This window comes from Peromyscus eremicus, chromosome 1 (assembly GCF_949786415.1).
Source record: "Peromyscus eremicus chromosome 1, PerEre_H2_v1, whole genome shotgun sequence".
NCBI lineage: Eukaryota > Metazoa > Chordata > Mammalia > Rodentia > Cricetidae > Peromyscus > Peromyscus eremicus.
Window position 1 is genome coordinate 164,923,210 of NC_081416.1, and position 15,488 is coordinate 164,938,697.

At 39.6% G+C, this 15,488-nt stretch overlaps 1 protein-coding gene across 4 annotated transcripts in view; it reads right to left on the reverse strand.

The window, feature by feature from the left end:
- Positions 1–9,525: 9,525 nt before the first annotated feature.
- Positions 9,526–15,488, reverse strand: part of LOC131924101 (zinc finger protein 60-like) — a 33,448-nt gene continuing 27,485 nt past the window's right edge. Inside the window, exons 1-3 of one of the 4 annotated variants that reach the window (XM_059279345.1) lie at positions 12,706–12,812; positions 11,615–11,700; positions 9,526–11,389 (exon numbers count right to left, since the gene is read on the reverse strand). In XM_059279345.1, the coding sequence (XP_059135328.1) occupies positions 9,836–11,389; positions 11,615–11,700; positions 12,706–12,799 (1,734 nt within the window). In that variant the 5' untranslated portion in view covers positions 12,800–12,812 and the 3' untranslated portion in view covers positions 9,526–9,835. Of the gene's footprint in view, positions 11,701–12,705; positions 12,813–15,488 lie in introns of those variants that run through there. The other 3 variants (XM_059279340.1, XM_059279332.1, XM_059279328.1) reach the window with 3 other exon arrangements.

Below are 15,488 nucleotides of genomic sequence, written 5' to 3' on the forward strand. Positions count from 1 at the left end.
ACCACATGAGAACAGGAAGAAACAAAGTGCTAGAGAGGCCCACAGAAATCCACAAAGATACCCCCACAACAGACTGCTGGCAATGGTCGAGAGACAGTCCGAACTGACCTACTCTGGTGATGGGATGGCCAAACACCCTAATTGTCGTGCTAGAAACCTCATCCAACTACTGAGGGATCTGGATGCAGAGATCCATGACTAGGCCCCAGGTGGATCTCTGGGAGTCCAATTAGCGAGAATGAGGAGGGTTTATATGAGCGAGAATTGTTGAGACCAAGGTCGGATAAAGCACAGAGACAAATAGCCAAACAAACGGAAACACATGAAATATGAACCAATGGCTGAGGGGTCACCAACTGGATCAGGCCCTCTGAGTGGGTGAGACAGTTGATTGGCCTGATCTGTTTGGGAGGCATCCAGGCAGTGGGACCGGGTCCTGTGCTCATTGCATGAGTTGGCTGTTTGAAACCTGGGGCCTATGCAGGGTCCCTTGGCTCGGCATGGGAGGAGGGGACTGGACCTACCTGGACTGAGTCCACCAGGTTGATCCCAGTCTGTGGGGAAGGCTTTGCCCTGGAGGAGATTGGAATGGGGGGCGGGCTGGGGGGAAGGTGAGGGGGGCGGGAGGGGGGAGAACAAGGGAATCTGTGGCTGATATGTAGAACTGAATTGTATTGCAAAATAAAAATTAAAAAAAAAAAGAAGTGAATTGATTATATTCAGCATACTTAGCACATATATAATTATGATTTTATATACATTAGAGAATTTGATCATTACTAAGATGATCAAGTTTTAATTTGGATCTTAATGATTATCTTCAATAGTTTATAATTTAAGTCCAATTGATCCTTAATAGTTTACAGTTAAGTTGAGCAATAAGCAATAAGTTGTATTTCTTAATTATCTTTAATAGTTTATTAACATTTATTCTTAACAGTTTATAAGTTAGTTGTCCTTATAAACTTAGAACTTTAAGTTTTCTACCTGCAGGTTAGCCTTTAAAATACTAAGTTTGCTCGGAAGTTACTTTAATACAGAAACAAGAGCTCTTATACAGAAACATAGCATATAAGGAGAGTAACAATTTAATAAATCCTTTCTGGTGTATCATGAATTAAGATAAGCACGGTAAAAAACAAAATAATTGTTATATGAATTTTTAAAAAGGGAAGAGGGTCCCTTTCTTTTGTATTTTTATTTTATGTGCACTGGTGTCCTGCCTGCATGTATGTCTGTGTGGAATGTCGTATCTCTTGGAACTGGAGTTACAGACAGTTGTGAGCTGTCATATGGGTGCTGGGAATAGAACTCTTATATTTTTGGTTGTCAGCCTAACCTTTAACAGCTGAGCCATCTCTCCAGCCCCAAGAGGATCCATTAGTAAATGCTGCAGCCTGAATAACATTCACTGCCAGTCACCAGGAATGGCAAGTTCAGGGGAGGTGTGGAGATGTAGGCTGAAGTGAGCAGAGACATATACAGTGGGCGGTTAGATTCAGGGAGAAAAAGGAGGCAGATATTCAAAAAGAAATAAGCATTTATTTAGGTAGGAGTTCCCAGTTCCAGGCATCTCTGGATGTCCAAGGAAACCCGTAAGAATAGTGGGAAGGTGTCCCTTCCTACATATCTGATAGTGAGATAGAGGTTCTTAGACTTGGCCAAGACTTTTTGTAACTAAGAACTTTGTAAATACAGTCAACCAAAGGAAGAGGAAGAGGGAGAAAAGGACGGTTTTTTTTTTCTAAAGATTTATTTATTATGTATACAGTGCTCTGTCTGTATGTCTGTCTGCAGGCCAGAAGAGGACACCATATCTCATTACAGATGGCTGTGAGCCACCATGTGGTTACTGGGAATTGAACTCAGGACCTCTGGAAGAACAATCACTGCTCTTAACCGCTGAGCCATCTCTCCAGCCCCAAGGACGGTTTTTTAATACAGCGACAGGAGATGGCTGAAGAAAGTTCGCCATTAGTTTAAAACTGGCTTTGGTGGGGAGGCTTTTTTGTTATTTTAAAAGGTAGCCTGCAAGAGTACTCAGCAGGGAAAATTTCTCAGAGGTGGGTTTAAGCCAATAGAAATTCTATTAGCTCAACAACGACTACACTGGTGTTCAGGATCCAAGTGTAGCCCCGAGTCTTTCTCAGTGTGAGTTTTAAGCACCAAAACCATATCCAGTTAACAAGAACAGTTAGCCAGAAACAGAACTGCAGAAGCCAAAAGGCAAGGTTAGTCCATTTAGAGACTTTCCTAGAACTATGGACTTTGATGGATTAGGTCTTTGTTTTGGCAGGTTGTTCTGAGTTTTATGGCATGAATGGTCCTTCCATTATAGGGTCAGTTGTGCTAAGTTGGGGGCCTGTTACAATAATCACTTAGGGTTTTTTTTCCTACATCTGAGCCAAGGAGGTTTGTTTATCAGATGCAGCTGAAGAAGGGGGCGGTCAGAAAATCTCAGACATTGGTCTCTGTTGGGGCTCAGGCTGCAAACATCCAGGAGGAAGCTGAGGTCGACATTTTCTGTACACACTGTCAGTATCCACATATGGACCAGGGAAAGGCATTTCCCAGAGCCTAACCCAGAGAAGGCCCTGCCATTCCCATCGGTTTGAAGTACTGGGGTCCTTGAAGGGGCCATGCCCATGCTCATACCAACAGCAAACATTCATTAAAGATTGCATCTACTCCTTACACACTCACTTAAGGCTTCCTATACTCCTCACATTCAACACAGTTGGTAAAACTGAACTGCCTCTAGTGAGAGCACTTGTCTCCCTAAGACAACTCAAAGAGGGTTAAACAACCAACTGTCCTAACGCAGGGCCAGGTTTGTGGCTTTGCATTTGACTGTATTATCTCTCCTCCTCCTTACATCCCTGTACCTACACAACACATCCAATGCTACCCTACAGTGTTATTTATGAAAGTCTTTAGGAGAAATAAATAAATCAGGAGCTGAGATGGTACCATGATTAAGAGCACATGCCATTCTTGTGGCGGACCCGAGTTCACTTCCCAGTACATACATTAAATGACTCACAATTGCCTATAACTCAAGCTCCAGGGTGTCCAACAACCTCTTCTGAACTGCACAGGTACCTGCAATCATATGCACATATCCTCACACAGATTTACATGTGTACACATAATCAAAATAAAAATAGATCTTAAATCAGTAAACTTTACCTCATGTTTTTAACTTTACTTAAATATGCTTCACCTTTAGACCTTGTTGTAAACTGCATTATTTGAGCAATGTTTTATGTGTGTGTATATATATATATACACACACACACTGTCTTCCCCTCTCCTTTAACTTAATAAACTATTTTGCTTTATTCTAGCTCATCCTGAAAACCTTCTGTGGTGGAAACAAGGACTCAGCTTTATTTAGAGGTTCCTAAGGGAGAATGGATTCCTCTGGCTACTGGCAGTGTGGAGGGTTATCTCCCCAATACTGACGACAAAATGAAGCTTTTTAAACTTACAGAAAATTTAGAAAAGAGGTTTTGTTGTTGTTATGATTTTTTTAAAAAACACCTTTGACCCAGATTTTACAAATACTAAGCCATGTTAAAGAAAGTGTTCTAAAATTGGCAAAATACCTCCCATTGGCTGGCTATACCCAGCAGAACCTTAGAGGAACATATCTAATCAACTTCTGATAGCCATAGCCAACTGATAAATATTACTATTTTTGTAACTATGTAAGCAGAGTGTAATGAATATGGGGGAGAGCTCCTGGAAAAATAACAGTATTCACTGGGGAACCAAGGAGATCGTTTTCACTATGACTGATGCAAAGTAACTACAAGAGAAACCTAAAGACCATAACTGGTGCAGGAGATTGACTGACATGGAATGTGGTCCTGAGGATGAAAAGCACGGGTGCCTCACACCCCAAACCTGATGAGCACATGTGGAGAACAACTGGGCTGGCTTATGGTTGCTCTGAATTGTATGGAATATCAGCTTTCTGCCTACCATTGAATGGCTCTGTTTTAGAAAGCAAGAACCGTGACTGAATTACTCTATCTTGAGTTGTAAGTGCCATGAAGAAATGACTCTACACCTTACTGATATAAGTGAATAACCATCTGCCAGCACACCAGGAGGTACAAATTGATAATTTATTTGTACCAGTAATGACACTTGAAAATCTATCAAATTAGGTCAAACACATGAGCTTACCTAGGACCATAAAAGGACTACCTCACGACCAAAATGTGGCAGACATACTGACTAGTTACCTTGTCACTCATCATGAGCCCTATTCTCAGGAAATTACTACAATGAAAAACACCTGCCTCTACCACTCTAGGTTGAGTGCAGTTTCTCCTGTCCTTAACACTCAGCTCACTATAGACTGACCCTCAGGCAACCTGCCATATGGACTTGCATTTCACCTCTCTACTGAACAGCATCTGCACTCCCTAACATTTTTTCTGGTCTCTCCAGACTCTTTCATGGGCCTATATCATCTGTGTCTGGACTTCAGCACAGCCTCTTTAAACTCTGAAACCTCTCTATCCCTTTCTGAGACACTCTGTAACCTGCATATTTGTATATTATTGTGTGACATGTTAATGTGCAACTGAAGACTTCAAATTGACTTCAAGATTGGAATAAAATAACCTCTGGTTGCCAGTAAACAGCTATCAAGAAAAACTTGGATTACTTGATAAATTGTAACCAGCAAGACTGACAAAGGTTGTAAATTTATTGCTTATTCAATAACTCCTGACACTATGGTGTAGTGATATTTTATTTGTGCTCTGACAAATAAAGCTTGCCTGGAGATCAGAGGACAAAGCCAGCCACTATATTAAATATAGAGGTCAGGCAGTGGAAGCACAATCCTTTAATCCTAGCATTTGGGAGGCAGAGATTCATCTGGAATTCTGTGAGTTCAAGGCCACAATGGGAATAGAACCAGACGTGGTGGCACATGTCTTTAATCCAAGCACTAGTTAACCATAGAGGTCTGGAGGTCTGTACAGACAGGAAGTGATAGAGCTGAGCAGAAAGAGGAAGTGATGTAGCTGGGTGGAGAAAGGAAGTAAGATGGCAGTAAGGTATATAGGTGCGAGTATACAGGAAGTAGCTCTGGAGGCTGAGGAGTTGGTAAGGGGAGGTTGGATGTGGCTTGTTCTGCTTCTATGATCTTTCATCATTGACCCCAATATCTGGCTCTGGGTTTTTTATTAATAAGACCACTTAGCAATTTGTGTTACACTATGGGAACACATACACATCTATTTCCACATTGCACAGATGACCCACAGCAATCTGTATCATTATGTCCACCTATGCTTCTACATAACAGAAGCATGATCATACAGTGTCTTGCAAGGTGACAGATACCTTCTCTCCAGTCTTTTTGGTGGAAACAATAAAATGCTCAATATTACCCATTACTGAATTTTCTACTAGAAAAATCTCTTCACAATGATGAACTAGGAACATAGCAAACTCTCCCAAAGGGATCATTCACATGAAAATATTCCAGATAGGTGTTATTAAATAGGAGGAATTTTCCAGATGAAACCATAACAATATACTTTAGAATCCAGCAAAATACCAAATTCAAATGATAATAGAAACATAAATGGAGAAAAATCAATGTAAACTTATGATCTTGAAAAAATATTTTCTTTTTACATTACAATTATCATCATCAGGCCCGGAGAGATGGCTCAGCAGGTAAGAGCACTTGCTGTATTTTCTGGCAGAGGACCCATGTTCAGTCTCCATCACCCAAAGGGTGGTTCACAACTATTTTAACTCCAGTTCCATGGGGATATGGTGTCCTCTTCTGGGCACCTCAGGCACCAAGCACACAGCAAGTGCACTAACATACATGCAGGCAAGACACACATACACATAAAAGTCTTAAAACATGAAAATATTTACTATTAATCCTCACTTACTGCTGATGGCATCTTTATGTTGGTTTAGGGTTTATTCTGTTTCTTCTGTAGGTTCTTTACTTTAATGCTAAACTTTTTCAACTTTGTCAATTGCTCACATACTAGGGATAGGTGCAAGTACTTGTGACTAAAGTGCCAACAAAATCAAGGTTCCAGTCAAGTCTTGGCTTCCTGCTTCAACTGAATGGTACCAACTTTGTGCCGAGTCCAGCAATGGCTATACCACACGGCTTGAATTATGTTAATATTATTATGCTATTCATTCAGATTGATTTCAATTTTTAGTTATAGTTTACCTATGATTAGAATATCCATATCTATAAATACTTGGAAGTAATAGTCTCTCCACTAATTACTTACCCACAACAAACTAGACCATTGGAAGCTCTAGAAGCCATCATCTTACCCAAATGACCAAGCTTAATTTCATCAATACTACAATAGCTAACACCTGAGTGTTTCTGGACATGTTGCAACATGTTAGAGAATCTGCAATGTGCTCTTACCCAAAATGTTCCATCTGAACCTAACTTCTCTTAGACAGAAGATGCAATGGCTAAGGGCTGGGAGTGTAGCTTGGTGACTGAGCACATCTGTACCATGCACAGGGCACTGGGACCAATCAGCACTGAAAATTTAATAAAGAACAGAGCAAGGCTGAATCATATATATTAGATTTTCCTTAGGATACATACATTTGTAAAAAGTACAGTTTGAAGGCCAATGACAAATTTCTGAATGTTGGAAAATTCTGGATCATTTCCTCAATAATTATGGTACCATGGATAGTTGAGATTCCATCTTGGCTGATGTAGTAAGGGGTAAAATGTCATGTCTTCAGCTTTTTATTTTTATTTTTTTACTTCTTTTGAAAAAGGGTCTATGTACAGCCAAAAGTGGACATGAAGTCACTATGTAGCTAGGCTTGCCTCCAACTCTTGATCCTCTTGTCTCAGCTTTCCAATTACTGGGATTCATTCATGTAGTACTATGCCCAATGCTAAAACATATTCTTATTGATATAGCCCCAAATACCCATGTATACAGAAAAACTGGATCAACATTGTAAATTGTTAACAATTTTGATGATACAGAAGTGAGGATACAGAAGTGTGTTGTTGACTAGTCCAACTTTTCCATAAGTATGAAAAAATTCACACATGTATTTTTATAAGTGGCTTCAATTTGTCTATCTTTAATGTGTTATGACAAAACCACCAGAGAACACCACTCAGATACAGTTGATAATTAAAGTCCTTATTCCAGTTGGCTGGGACTACACTCAGGTATTCAGGACTTAACTGTAGCCTCAAGCTTTTAGAGCAAGGGGCTTTAAAAGCAAAAACCAGTTAGCTTGCTCAGCAGCTGCAGGGGGAGCTTTTACTCAAGCAGGCAGTTTAACAGAAGCCAAGATAAGCAGTTATCTGAAGATGTTTGTATATAAAGGCAGTTTAACAGGAGCCATATTAAATTATCAGGGACATCTTGACCTCAGGTTCCTAGAATAGAGTTGGGTAATTTCACACAAGATTCTCTATCAGAAGTCAAATTCTAGTCAAGCCAGAAATGGCCTTGAAAAAAACCGAAGATGGCGGAGATTCTATAATGTCTTGCCCTGTTGCAAATGCTTAGTTTATCTTAATGTCTTGGCAGAGGGCATAAATTATAGGTTTACCTTTTGAATTTTATGGGTTTAATCATTTAAAAAAGTACTTACTCATCTGAGTTTTTAACATCTCCACACAAAAAAACTTAAGGAATGGATTCTGAATGAGAATCCTTTCAAGTACTTCTCATCTGATTGTATACAGAATGAAGTTATTTAAAATTTAATAGTGGATGAATGCATGAGGTTATTCCAAACTATCTGTAATACAATTTGCTATTCATATTGGTTACAGTAATGCTAGTAAAAGTGAAAGCAAAGTAAAAGGTATTTTAAAGAACACAGGCATGGACCAAATACTTTCTCAAGAATTTTATTATCTATTACAACTCTGTGCCCACAGCTTTGGCTTGTATTGTGCTGGTGACAAATGAATTATCCAAAAGAAAGTAAACAGTCTAATGTCACAGGATCCATGGGATAAAAAAACAGTAAAATGGAAGGTTCCTTGTTCTAAGTTGACTGTACTGAGTGAGTAGTGTTTGGGGAATTATGTTTATAGAATCAACAAGATGAGAGTAAATGAAGAACATGATGGCTACCCAATTATTTCTGACATTCATAGACATTGCCAACAGAGTATCACCTATGAATAATAGACTTCTCACATTCTCATTCCCAAAGGATGTAATGGCTGCTTTTGTGTGTCAACTTGAGACAAGCTGGAGTTATCGGAGAGGAAGTAGCCTTATTTGAGGAAATGCCTCCATGAGATCCAGCTGGAAGGCATTCTCTCAATTAGTGATTAATGAGGAAGGCCCTGTTTTGGAATATTATTTTAACTAGGTAAAGATGTGTTACATTTTTAAACTGGGGATTATTACTTTAACTGTGTAAAGGTGTGTTACAGTTGTTTGTGCTGCATTTATTTAACAATGTAAGGATATGTGTTATATACAGATGTGTTGCATCTGTTTCACCTTGCCTAAGGAATCTAACTGGTCTAATAAAAAGCTGAACAGCCAATAGCTAGGCAGGAGAGGGACAGATGGGGCTGGCATGCAGAGAGATAAATAGGAGGAGAAATCTAGGCTCTAGAGAAGAGAGGAACAAGAGGAAGAAGAGAGGAGAGAATGAGGGGGTGAATGGGGCAAGAAGCCAGGTGGCCTCCAGCCAGCCAAACAGAGACAGCAGGATATGAAGAAAGTAAAAAAGGTAAAAAGCACCAAGGCAAAACACAGATGAAGAGAAACAAGTTAGGGTATAAGAGCTAGCAAAAGAGTTCTAAGCTAAGGGTGAGAATTCAATGCTAATAAGTCTCAGTGTCATAATTTGGGAGCTGGTTGATGGCCCAAAAGAAAAAGCCTGGTACAGGGTCTAGCCCGTCGTAGGTACCACCTCTGGGCTGGTGTTTGGGGGTTATATAAGAGAGCAGGCTGAGCAAGCCATGGGAAGCAAGCCAGTAAGCAGCACCCCTCCATGGCCTCTGCATCAGCTCCTGCCTCCAGGATCCTGACCTGTTTAGTTCCTGTCATGACTTCCTTGAGTGACAAACAGCAATATGGAAGTGTAAGCCAAATAAACCCTTTCCTTCCAAACTTGCTTTTTGGTCTTGGGGTTTCATTGCAGCAATAGAAACCCTAAGACAAAGGGGTTCTTGGTATGAAGAGTATATGAATACTCTGATGGTGGCCAAATACTAGATACTAGAGCAGATTAAAGTTTTTCCCAAATTCTTTTCAGCCACAATCTTGCCAAAATGAGTTCCCTGATGGTCACTAAAATTTTCATACAAAGGCTTATCCACTTGCCTAACATGCACAGGACTCCTGATGATCATGGATGTTGTGTAAGCTCACCATTTACAATAAATGCTTTCCCATGTGTTTCACATTCATAGGGTTTCAGACTTTTATGGACTCTGTGAAGAGCTTTAAGAGCTTGGCCAATTCTAAAAGTGTTCCCTTGCATTCATAGGGTTTCACCTAAGCATGGATTCCTTTATTTTGAAGGCCTGAGTTCCAACTGAAGGTATTTTCTCATTCTTTACATTGATAGGGTGTCACACCAGTATGAATTCTCTGTTATTCAGTGAAGGCTGAACTAAATCTAAACATTTTCCCACATTTCTTACATTCAATATGGTTTCTCACCAATACAAATTCTGATATACAGCTAGCTGAGCATTATTGCTAAAGGAACTTCCACATTCCTTATTTCCATAAGACTTCTTTCCAATATGAATTTTAGTGTGTCCGACCAAGTTTGATTTTTGACTAAAGGTCTTCCCACATTCTTAACATTGGTAAAGTTTCTCATCAGTGTGAATTCTTTGATGTACTTTAAGGTCTCTACCACAAGTAAAGCACTTCCCACATTCTTTACATTCATAAGGATTCTTGCCAGTATGAATTCTAAAATGTCCAAGAAATTGGTAATGATATTGAAAGCCTTCTCCACATTCCTTACATTGAAAGGGCTTCTCACCAGTATGGATTCTCTGGTGAATTTTAAGGAATGTACCACGAACAAAACCCTTTCCACATTCCTTGCACTGATAGGGTTTCACATCAGTATGAATTTTCTGATGTTGATTGAGTAGGGACTTAAGTCTGAAGGCTGACCCACACTGTTCACATTCAAATGATTTCTTTCCAGTATGAATGCTCTGGTGCCGAGTGAGCTGTGCCAGAACAATAAAGGCCTTTCCACATTCCTTGCACTGAAAGGGTCTTTCACCAGAATGAATTTTCTGATGTTGCTTGAGGTTTGAGCGATGATTAAAGGCTTTCCCACACTCATTACATTCATATGGTTTCACACCAGCATGAATAATTCTATGACCAACAAGACTGGAGACATGCTTGAAGGACTTCCCACACTCCTTGCAAGCAAATGGTTTTTGATTTGTATGAATGCTTTTATGGTAATTAAGCTGGCTGGAAAGATGAAATGCCTTTCCACATTCTTTGCATTCAAAAGGTCTCTCGCCACTATGAAATTTCTGATGTCGTATGAGGTGTATATTAAGTCTAAAGACTTTTCCACATTCCTTACAACCAAAGGGTTTCTTTCCAGTGTGAATACTCTGATGATCAGTAAAACCTGAACGCCGTCGAAAGGATTTCCCACATTCCTTGCACTGATAGGGTTTCACATCGGTATGAGTTCTCTGATGCTCACTAAGTTGGTCCTTACGTCGGAAGGCTGACCCACACAGCTTGCACTTGAAAGGTTTCTCATCAGTGTGAGTTTTCTTATGCTCAGAAAGGTATGACTGAAGCCTAAAAGTCTTTCCACATACTTTACACTCAAAGGGTTTCTCACCAGTATGAATACTCTGGTGCCGCAAAAGAAATGAACCAAAACTGAATATCTTCCCACACTCCTTACATTCAAATGATCTCTCTCCACTATGAATATTCTGATGCCGAGTGAGCTGTGCCAGAAAAGTGAAGGCTTTTCCACATTCCTTACACTGAAAGGGTCTCTCACCAGAATGAATTTTCTGATGCTGTGTAACATATGAGCGACGTTTAAAGGCTTTCCCACATTCCTTACATTCATATGGTTTCACACCAGCATGAACACTCCTATGTTCAACAAGGTGGAAGACACGCTTGAAGGACTTTCCACATTCCTCACATTCAAATGGTTTTGTACCTGTATGAATGGTTTTATGGTACTTAAGCAGGTTGGGGAGATGAAATGCCTTTCCACATTCATCACATTCATAAGGTCTCTCACCACTGTGAGATTTCTGATGCCTTGTAAGCTGTTGTTGGAGTCTGAAGGCCTTCCCACAATCCTTGCATTCATAGGCTTTCTCTCCAATATGAATAGTCTGATGCTGAAAAAGAGTTGAACTACAATCAAAGTACTTCCCACACTCTTTACATTCATATGCTTTTTCTATATTGTGAGTAATAGTTTGGCTGGCAAAAGTAGGTATTTTTTCCTTCTTGGTAATCTTTTGATCATCATTTCCTTCTTGACAACTCTGTAGTCCCTTGAATGTTCTATAGTTGAGGCCATTACTAAAACTGGAGCCCTGGAGGTCAAAAGTTTTACTTACATGCTTTATGCTCTCTTTGGGTAAATTTATATTATAAGTATGATTGTCTGGAGATAATTTTTGAGCTTCATAATTTGACTCCAAATCTGAAAGAAAAGGAGAAAGCAAGACTATTTTATTTCCCTGTGACACACACAGACAAAATGCATTCAATCAATGGCCCAACTCTAAAGTATTTTCTGAGAAGCTGAACAGGAGCAAGACGAGCAGCAATAATGAAAGTTTATGTAAGACAATACTCTTTTGGGAAGGCACATCTGCTTAATGAGATTAAAACAAACTAAACTGAAATAATATTATGTGCTTTTTTACATACTACTTGAAATACACATCCTTTGGTGAAGGTTTTTGAACCAAATCATGAGAAAAAAAAAATCAATGCACAGAAATACATAATAGGTGTCACAAAGAAAACTAGCCTGGAGTTGAAATTCTGGAAAATAAAACAGGGTAAAAATCTGTGATGGTGGAAGTGCACAATTATAATCCCATCAACAAGGAGCCAGCCATAACAGGGTCCTGAGTTCTAAGCCAGCTTGGACTAAATAATGAGACTCTTGTCTAAAAAACAAACAAACAAACAAAAAAACCCAAAAAAACGCTAAAAAGAAAACAGAAAGAAAGAGGAGAGATACCTGTGGTGGTGCACTGTAGAATATTCCTTTACACTAGGTGAATATATGTCACCGTGACTGGTTTACTAAAGAAACTGACTGACCAATAGCTGGACAGGGTAAGGTTAGGCAGGAGAATGAGACTAGAAAAATTCTAGGAAGAAGGGTGGAGTCAGAGGAGTCACCAGCCAGACACAGAGGAAGCAGGACATGTATGAAATGAGGTAACAAGCCATGAGCCATGTGGTAGAACTTAGATAAGAAATATGGGTTAAGTTGTAAGCTCTAGTTAGTAATTATTGCTTTGATTTTAACAGCTTCCTTGGGGGATGGGGTGAGAAGGTACATCATCAATGGCACAGATACCAGGAGTCCATTGAAGGCAAATAATGAGCTCATTTATTCAATAACAGGGAAGGCCTTATATACCCTCCTCCCAGCACCCAGTTTGGACATGATCAGGAACTCTGACAGCACCTGTTGTTAGGCCTTTAGGCAGACTCTGCATGATCAGGAACTCTGACAGTGACCAGGAACTCTCACAGTGACCAGGACCTCTGACAGTGACCATGAACTTTGACAGCTCCTGTTGCTAGGCCCTCAGGCAAACTCCAGGTTGGCTCATAAGGAGTACATTATGAGCATGCCTTGGCAACTGGTCTGAGCCAATTTCCTCAACCCTATGGGCCTGTCCTACTACAAGTAATAAGCTTGAGCTATCGACTGAGCATTTATAATTTATATTAAATCTTCCTGTCAGTCATTTGGAAACTGGCAGATGGGAAAGAAAGGTCTGCCTACAGTGCATACCTTTAATCCCAGCACTTTTGAGGCAGAGACAGGTAGATCTCTGAGTTCGAGACCAGCCTGGTCTACAGAGTGAGTTCCAGGCCAGCCAGGGCTACATAGAGAAACTGTCTTAAAAAAACAAACAGGGCCGGGCGGTGGTGGCGCACACCTTTAATCCCAGCACTCGGAAGGCAGAGCCAGGCGGATCTCTGTGAGTTCGAGGCCAGCCTGGGCTACCAAGTGAGTCCCAGGAAAGGCGCAAAGCTACACAGAGAAACCCTGTCTCGAAAAACCAAAAAAAAAAAAAAAAAAAAAAAAACCACACAAAAAAAAACAAAAAAACAAACAGACAAAGAACACCAACAAAAAAGGTGAGGGAGAGAATTCATTAGAATTTTTAAGAACACTAAGGATCACCAGCCAGGGAAGCAGGTAGGCTACCTGCAGCTCTTTACCAATTCCTCCTCTCCTCCAAATCCAATCCCACAATCTCATCCCTAGCTCTGTAGCAGACTACCTATTTTGGCTTCCCCTTTATCCCTGCCCTGGTCTCCAATCACACAGATCTACACCTCCAAACTCCCTTCTCCTGACTCAGACATTCTACCATAACACCAAATTTCAGCAGTATCTATCTACAAATGCAGCCCTTATGAAGGCACTAAAAGGTTAACCACACCCAAGAAGACAGAAGAAATAAATAATCTCAGACCACCATATCAAAAGGGAGGAAACACACACACCACCTCAACAAAATAACAGGAATTAACAAACAGGATCACTTATGTATACTGTCATATCACCTGCAAATAAAAATACTTTGACCTTTCCAATTTGTATGCCCTTGGTCTCCTTAGTGTCTTATTGCTCTAGCTAAGACTTCAAGTACTCTATTGAATCGGCGTGGAGAGAACGGACAACCTTGTCTTATTCTGGATTTTAGTGTAATTGCTTTCAGATTCTCTGTATTTAAGTTGATGCTGGCTATTGGCTTGCTGTACAGTGCCTTTATTATGTTGAGGTATGTCCCTTTTATCCATATTATCTCCAGGACTGTTACCATGAGTCAGTGTTGAATTTTGTCAGAGGCCTTTTCTGCAGATAATGAGATGATCCTGTGGCTTCTTTCTTTCATTTTGTTTACATGATAGATTACATTTATTGATTTATATATGTCGAACCATTGAAGCATCTCTAGGATAAAGCCTATTGATCATGGTGGATGATCTTTTTGATGTTTCCTTGGATTTGATTTCCAAATATTTTATTGAGAATATTTACATCTATTTTCATCAGGGAAATTGGTCTGTAGTTCTCTTTGTTGGGTCTTTATGTGGTTTGGGTATGAGGGTGACTAGCCTCATAAAAAGAATTGGGCAGTGTTCTTTCTGTTTCTATTTTGAGGAATAATTTGAGGGTATTGACATGAACTCTTCTTTGAAAGTCTGGTAGAATTCTGCTCTAAAACCATCTGGCTTGGGCTATTTATTTATTTATTTATGGTTGGGAGACTTAATTACTGATTCTATTTCACTAGGGGTTCTTGGTCTGTTTAAATTGCTTGTCTGATCTTGATTTATCTTTGTGGTAAGTGATATGTATTTTAAAAAATCACCCATTTCTTTTAGATTTCCAAATTTGTTGGAGCACAGGCTTTTAAAGTGTGTCCTTATGAATCCAAGCTCTATTTTGCTTGGCTTTTCTCTGTGTCTGCTATCACATCCCTTTCTCATCTCTAATGTTCTCATTTGGATATTCTCTCTCCGCCCTTCAGGTAATCTAGCTAAAGGTTTGTCAGTCTTACTGATTGTCCCAAAGAACCAACTGTTTGTTTCATTGATTCTTTGTATTTTCTTATTGTTGTTTCTATTTTATAGATTTCAACCCTGAGTTTATTTTTTGTCATCTACTCCTTTTGGGTGCAATTTTTGTCTTGTTGTTGTAGAGCCTTCAGGAATGGCATTATTTTGCTAGTATGAGATCTCTCCAATTTTTTTTTACATAGTTACATAGTGCTATGAACTTTCCTCTTAGATCCACCTTCATTGTGTTTCAGAGTTTGTGTGTGTTATGTCTTTATTTTCACTCAATTCTAGGAAGTCTTTAATTTCTTTCTTAATTTCTGTCTTGACCCATGTTTCCTTCAGTTGTGTGTTATTCTGCCTCAGTGAGTTTGTAGGTTTTTGTTTGTGTCTGTTAATTTCAAGTTTTAATATGTTGTCATTAGATAGATGCAAGGTGTTATTTGAATTTACTCCTATCTGTTGAGACTTGCTTTGTGTCCAAGTATGTGATCAGTTTTGGACAAAGTTCAATGAGGTGTTGAGAAGAAGGTATATTCTTTTGGGTTTGGATGCAGTGTTCTGTAAATATCTGTTAGGTCCATTTGATTTATAATGTCAGTTAGCTCCAGCATTTCTCTGTTTAGTTTTTGTCTAGATGACCTGTCTATTGGTGAGAGTGGGGTATTG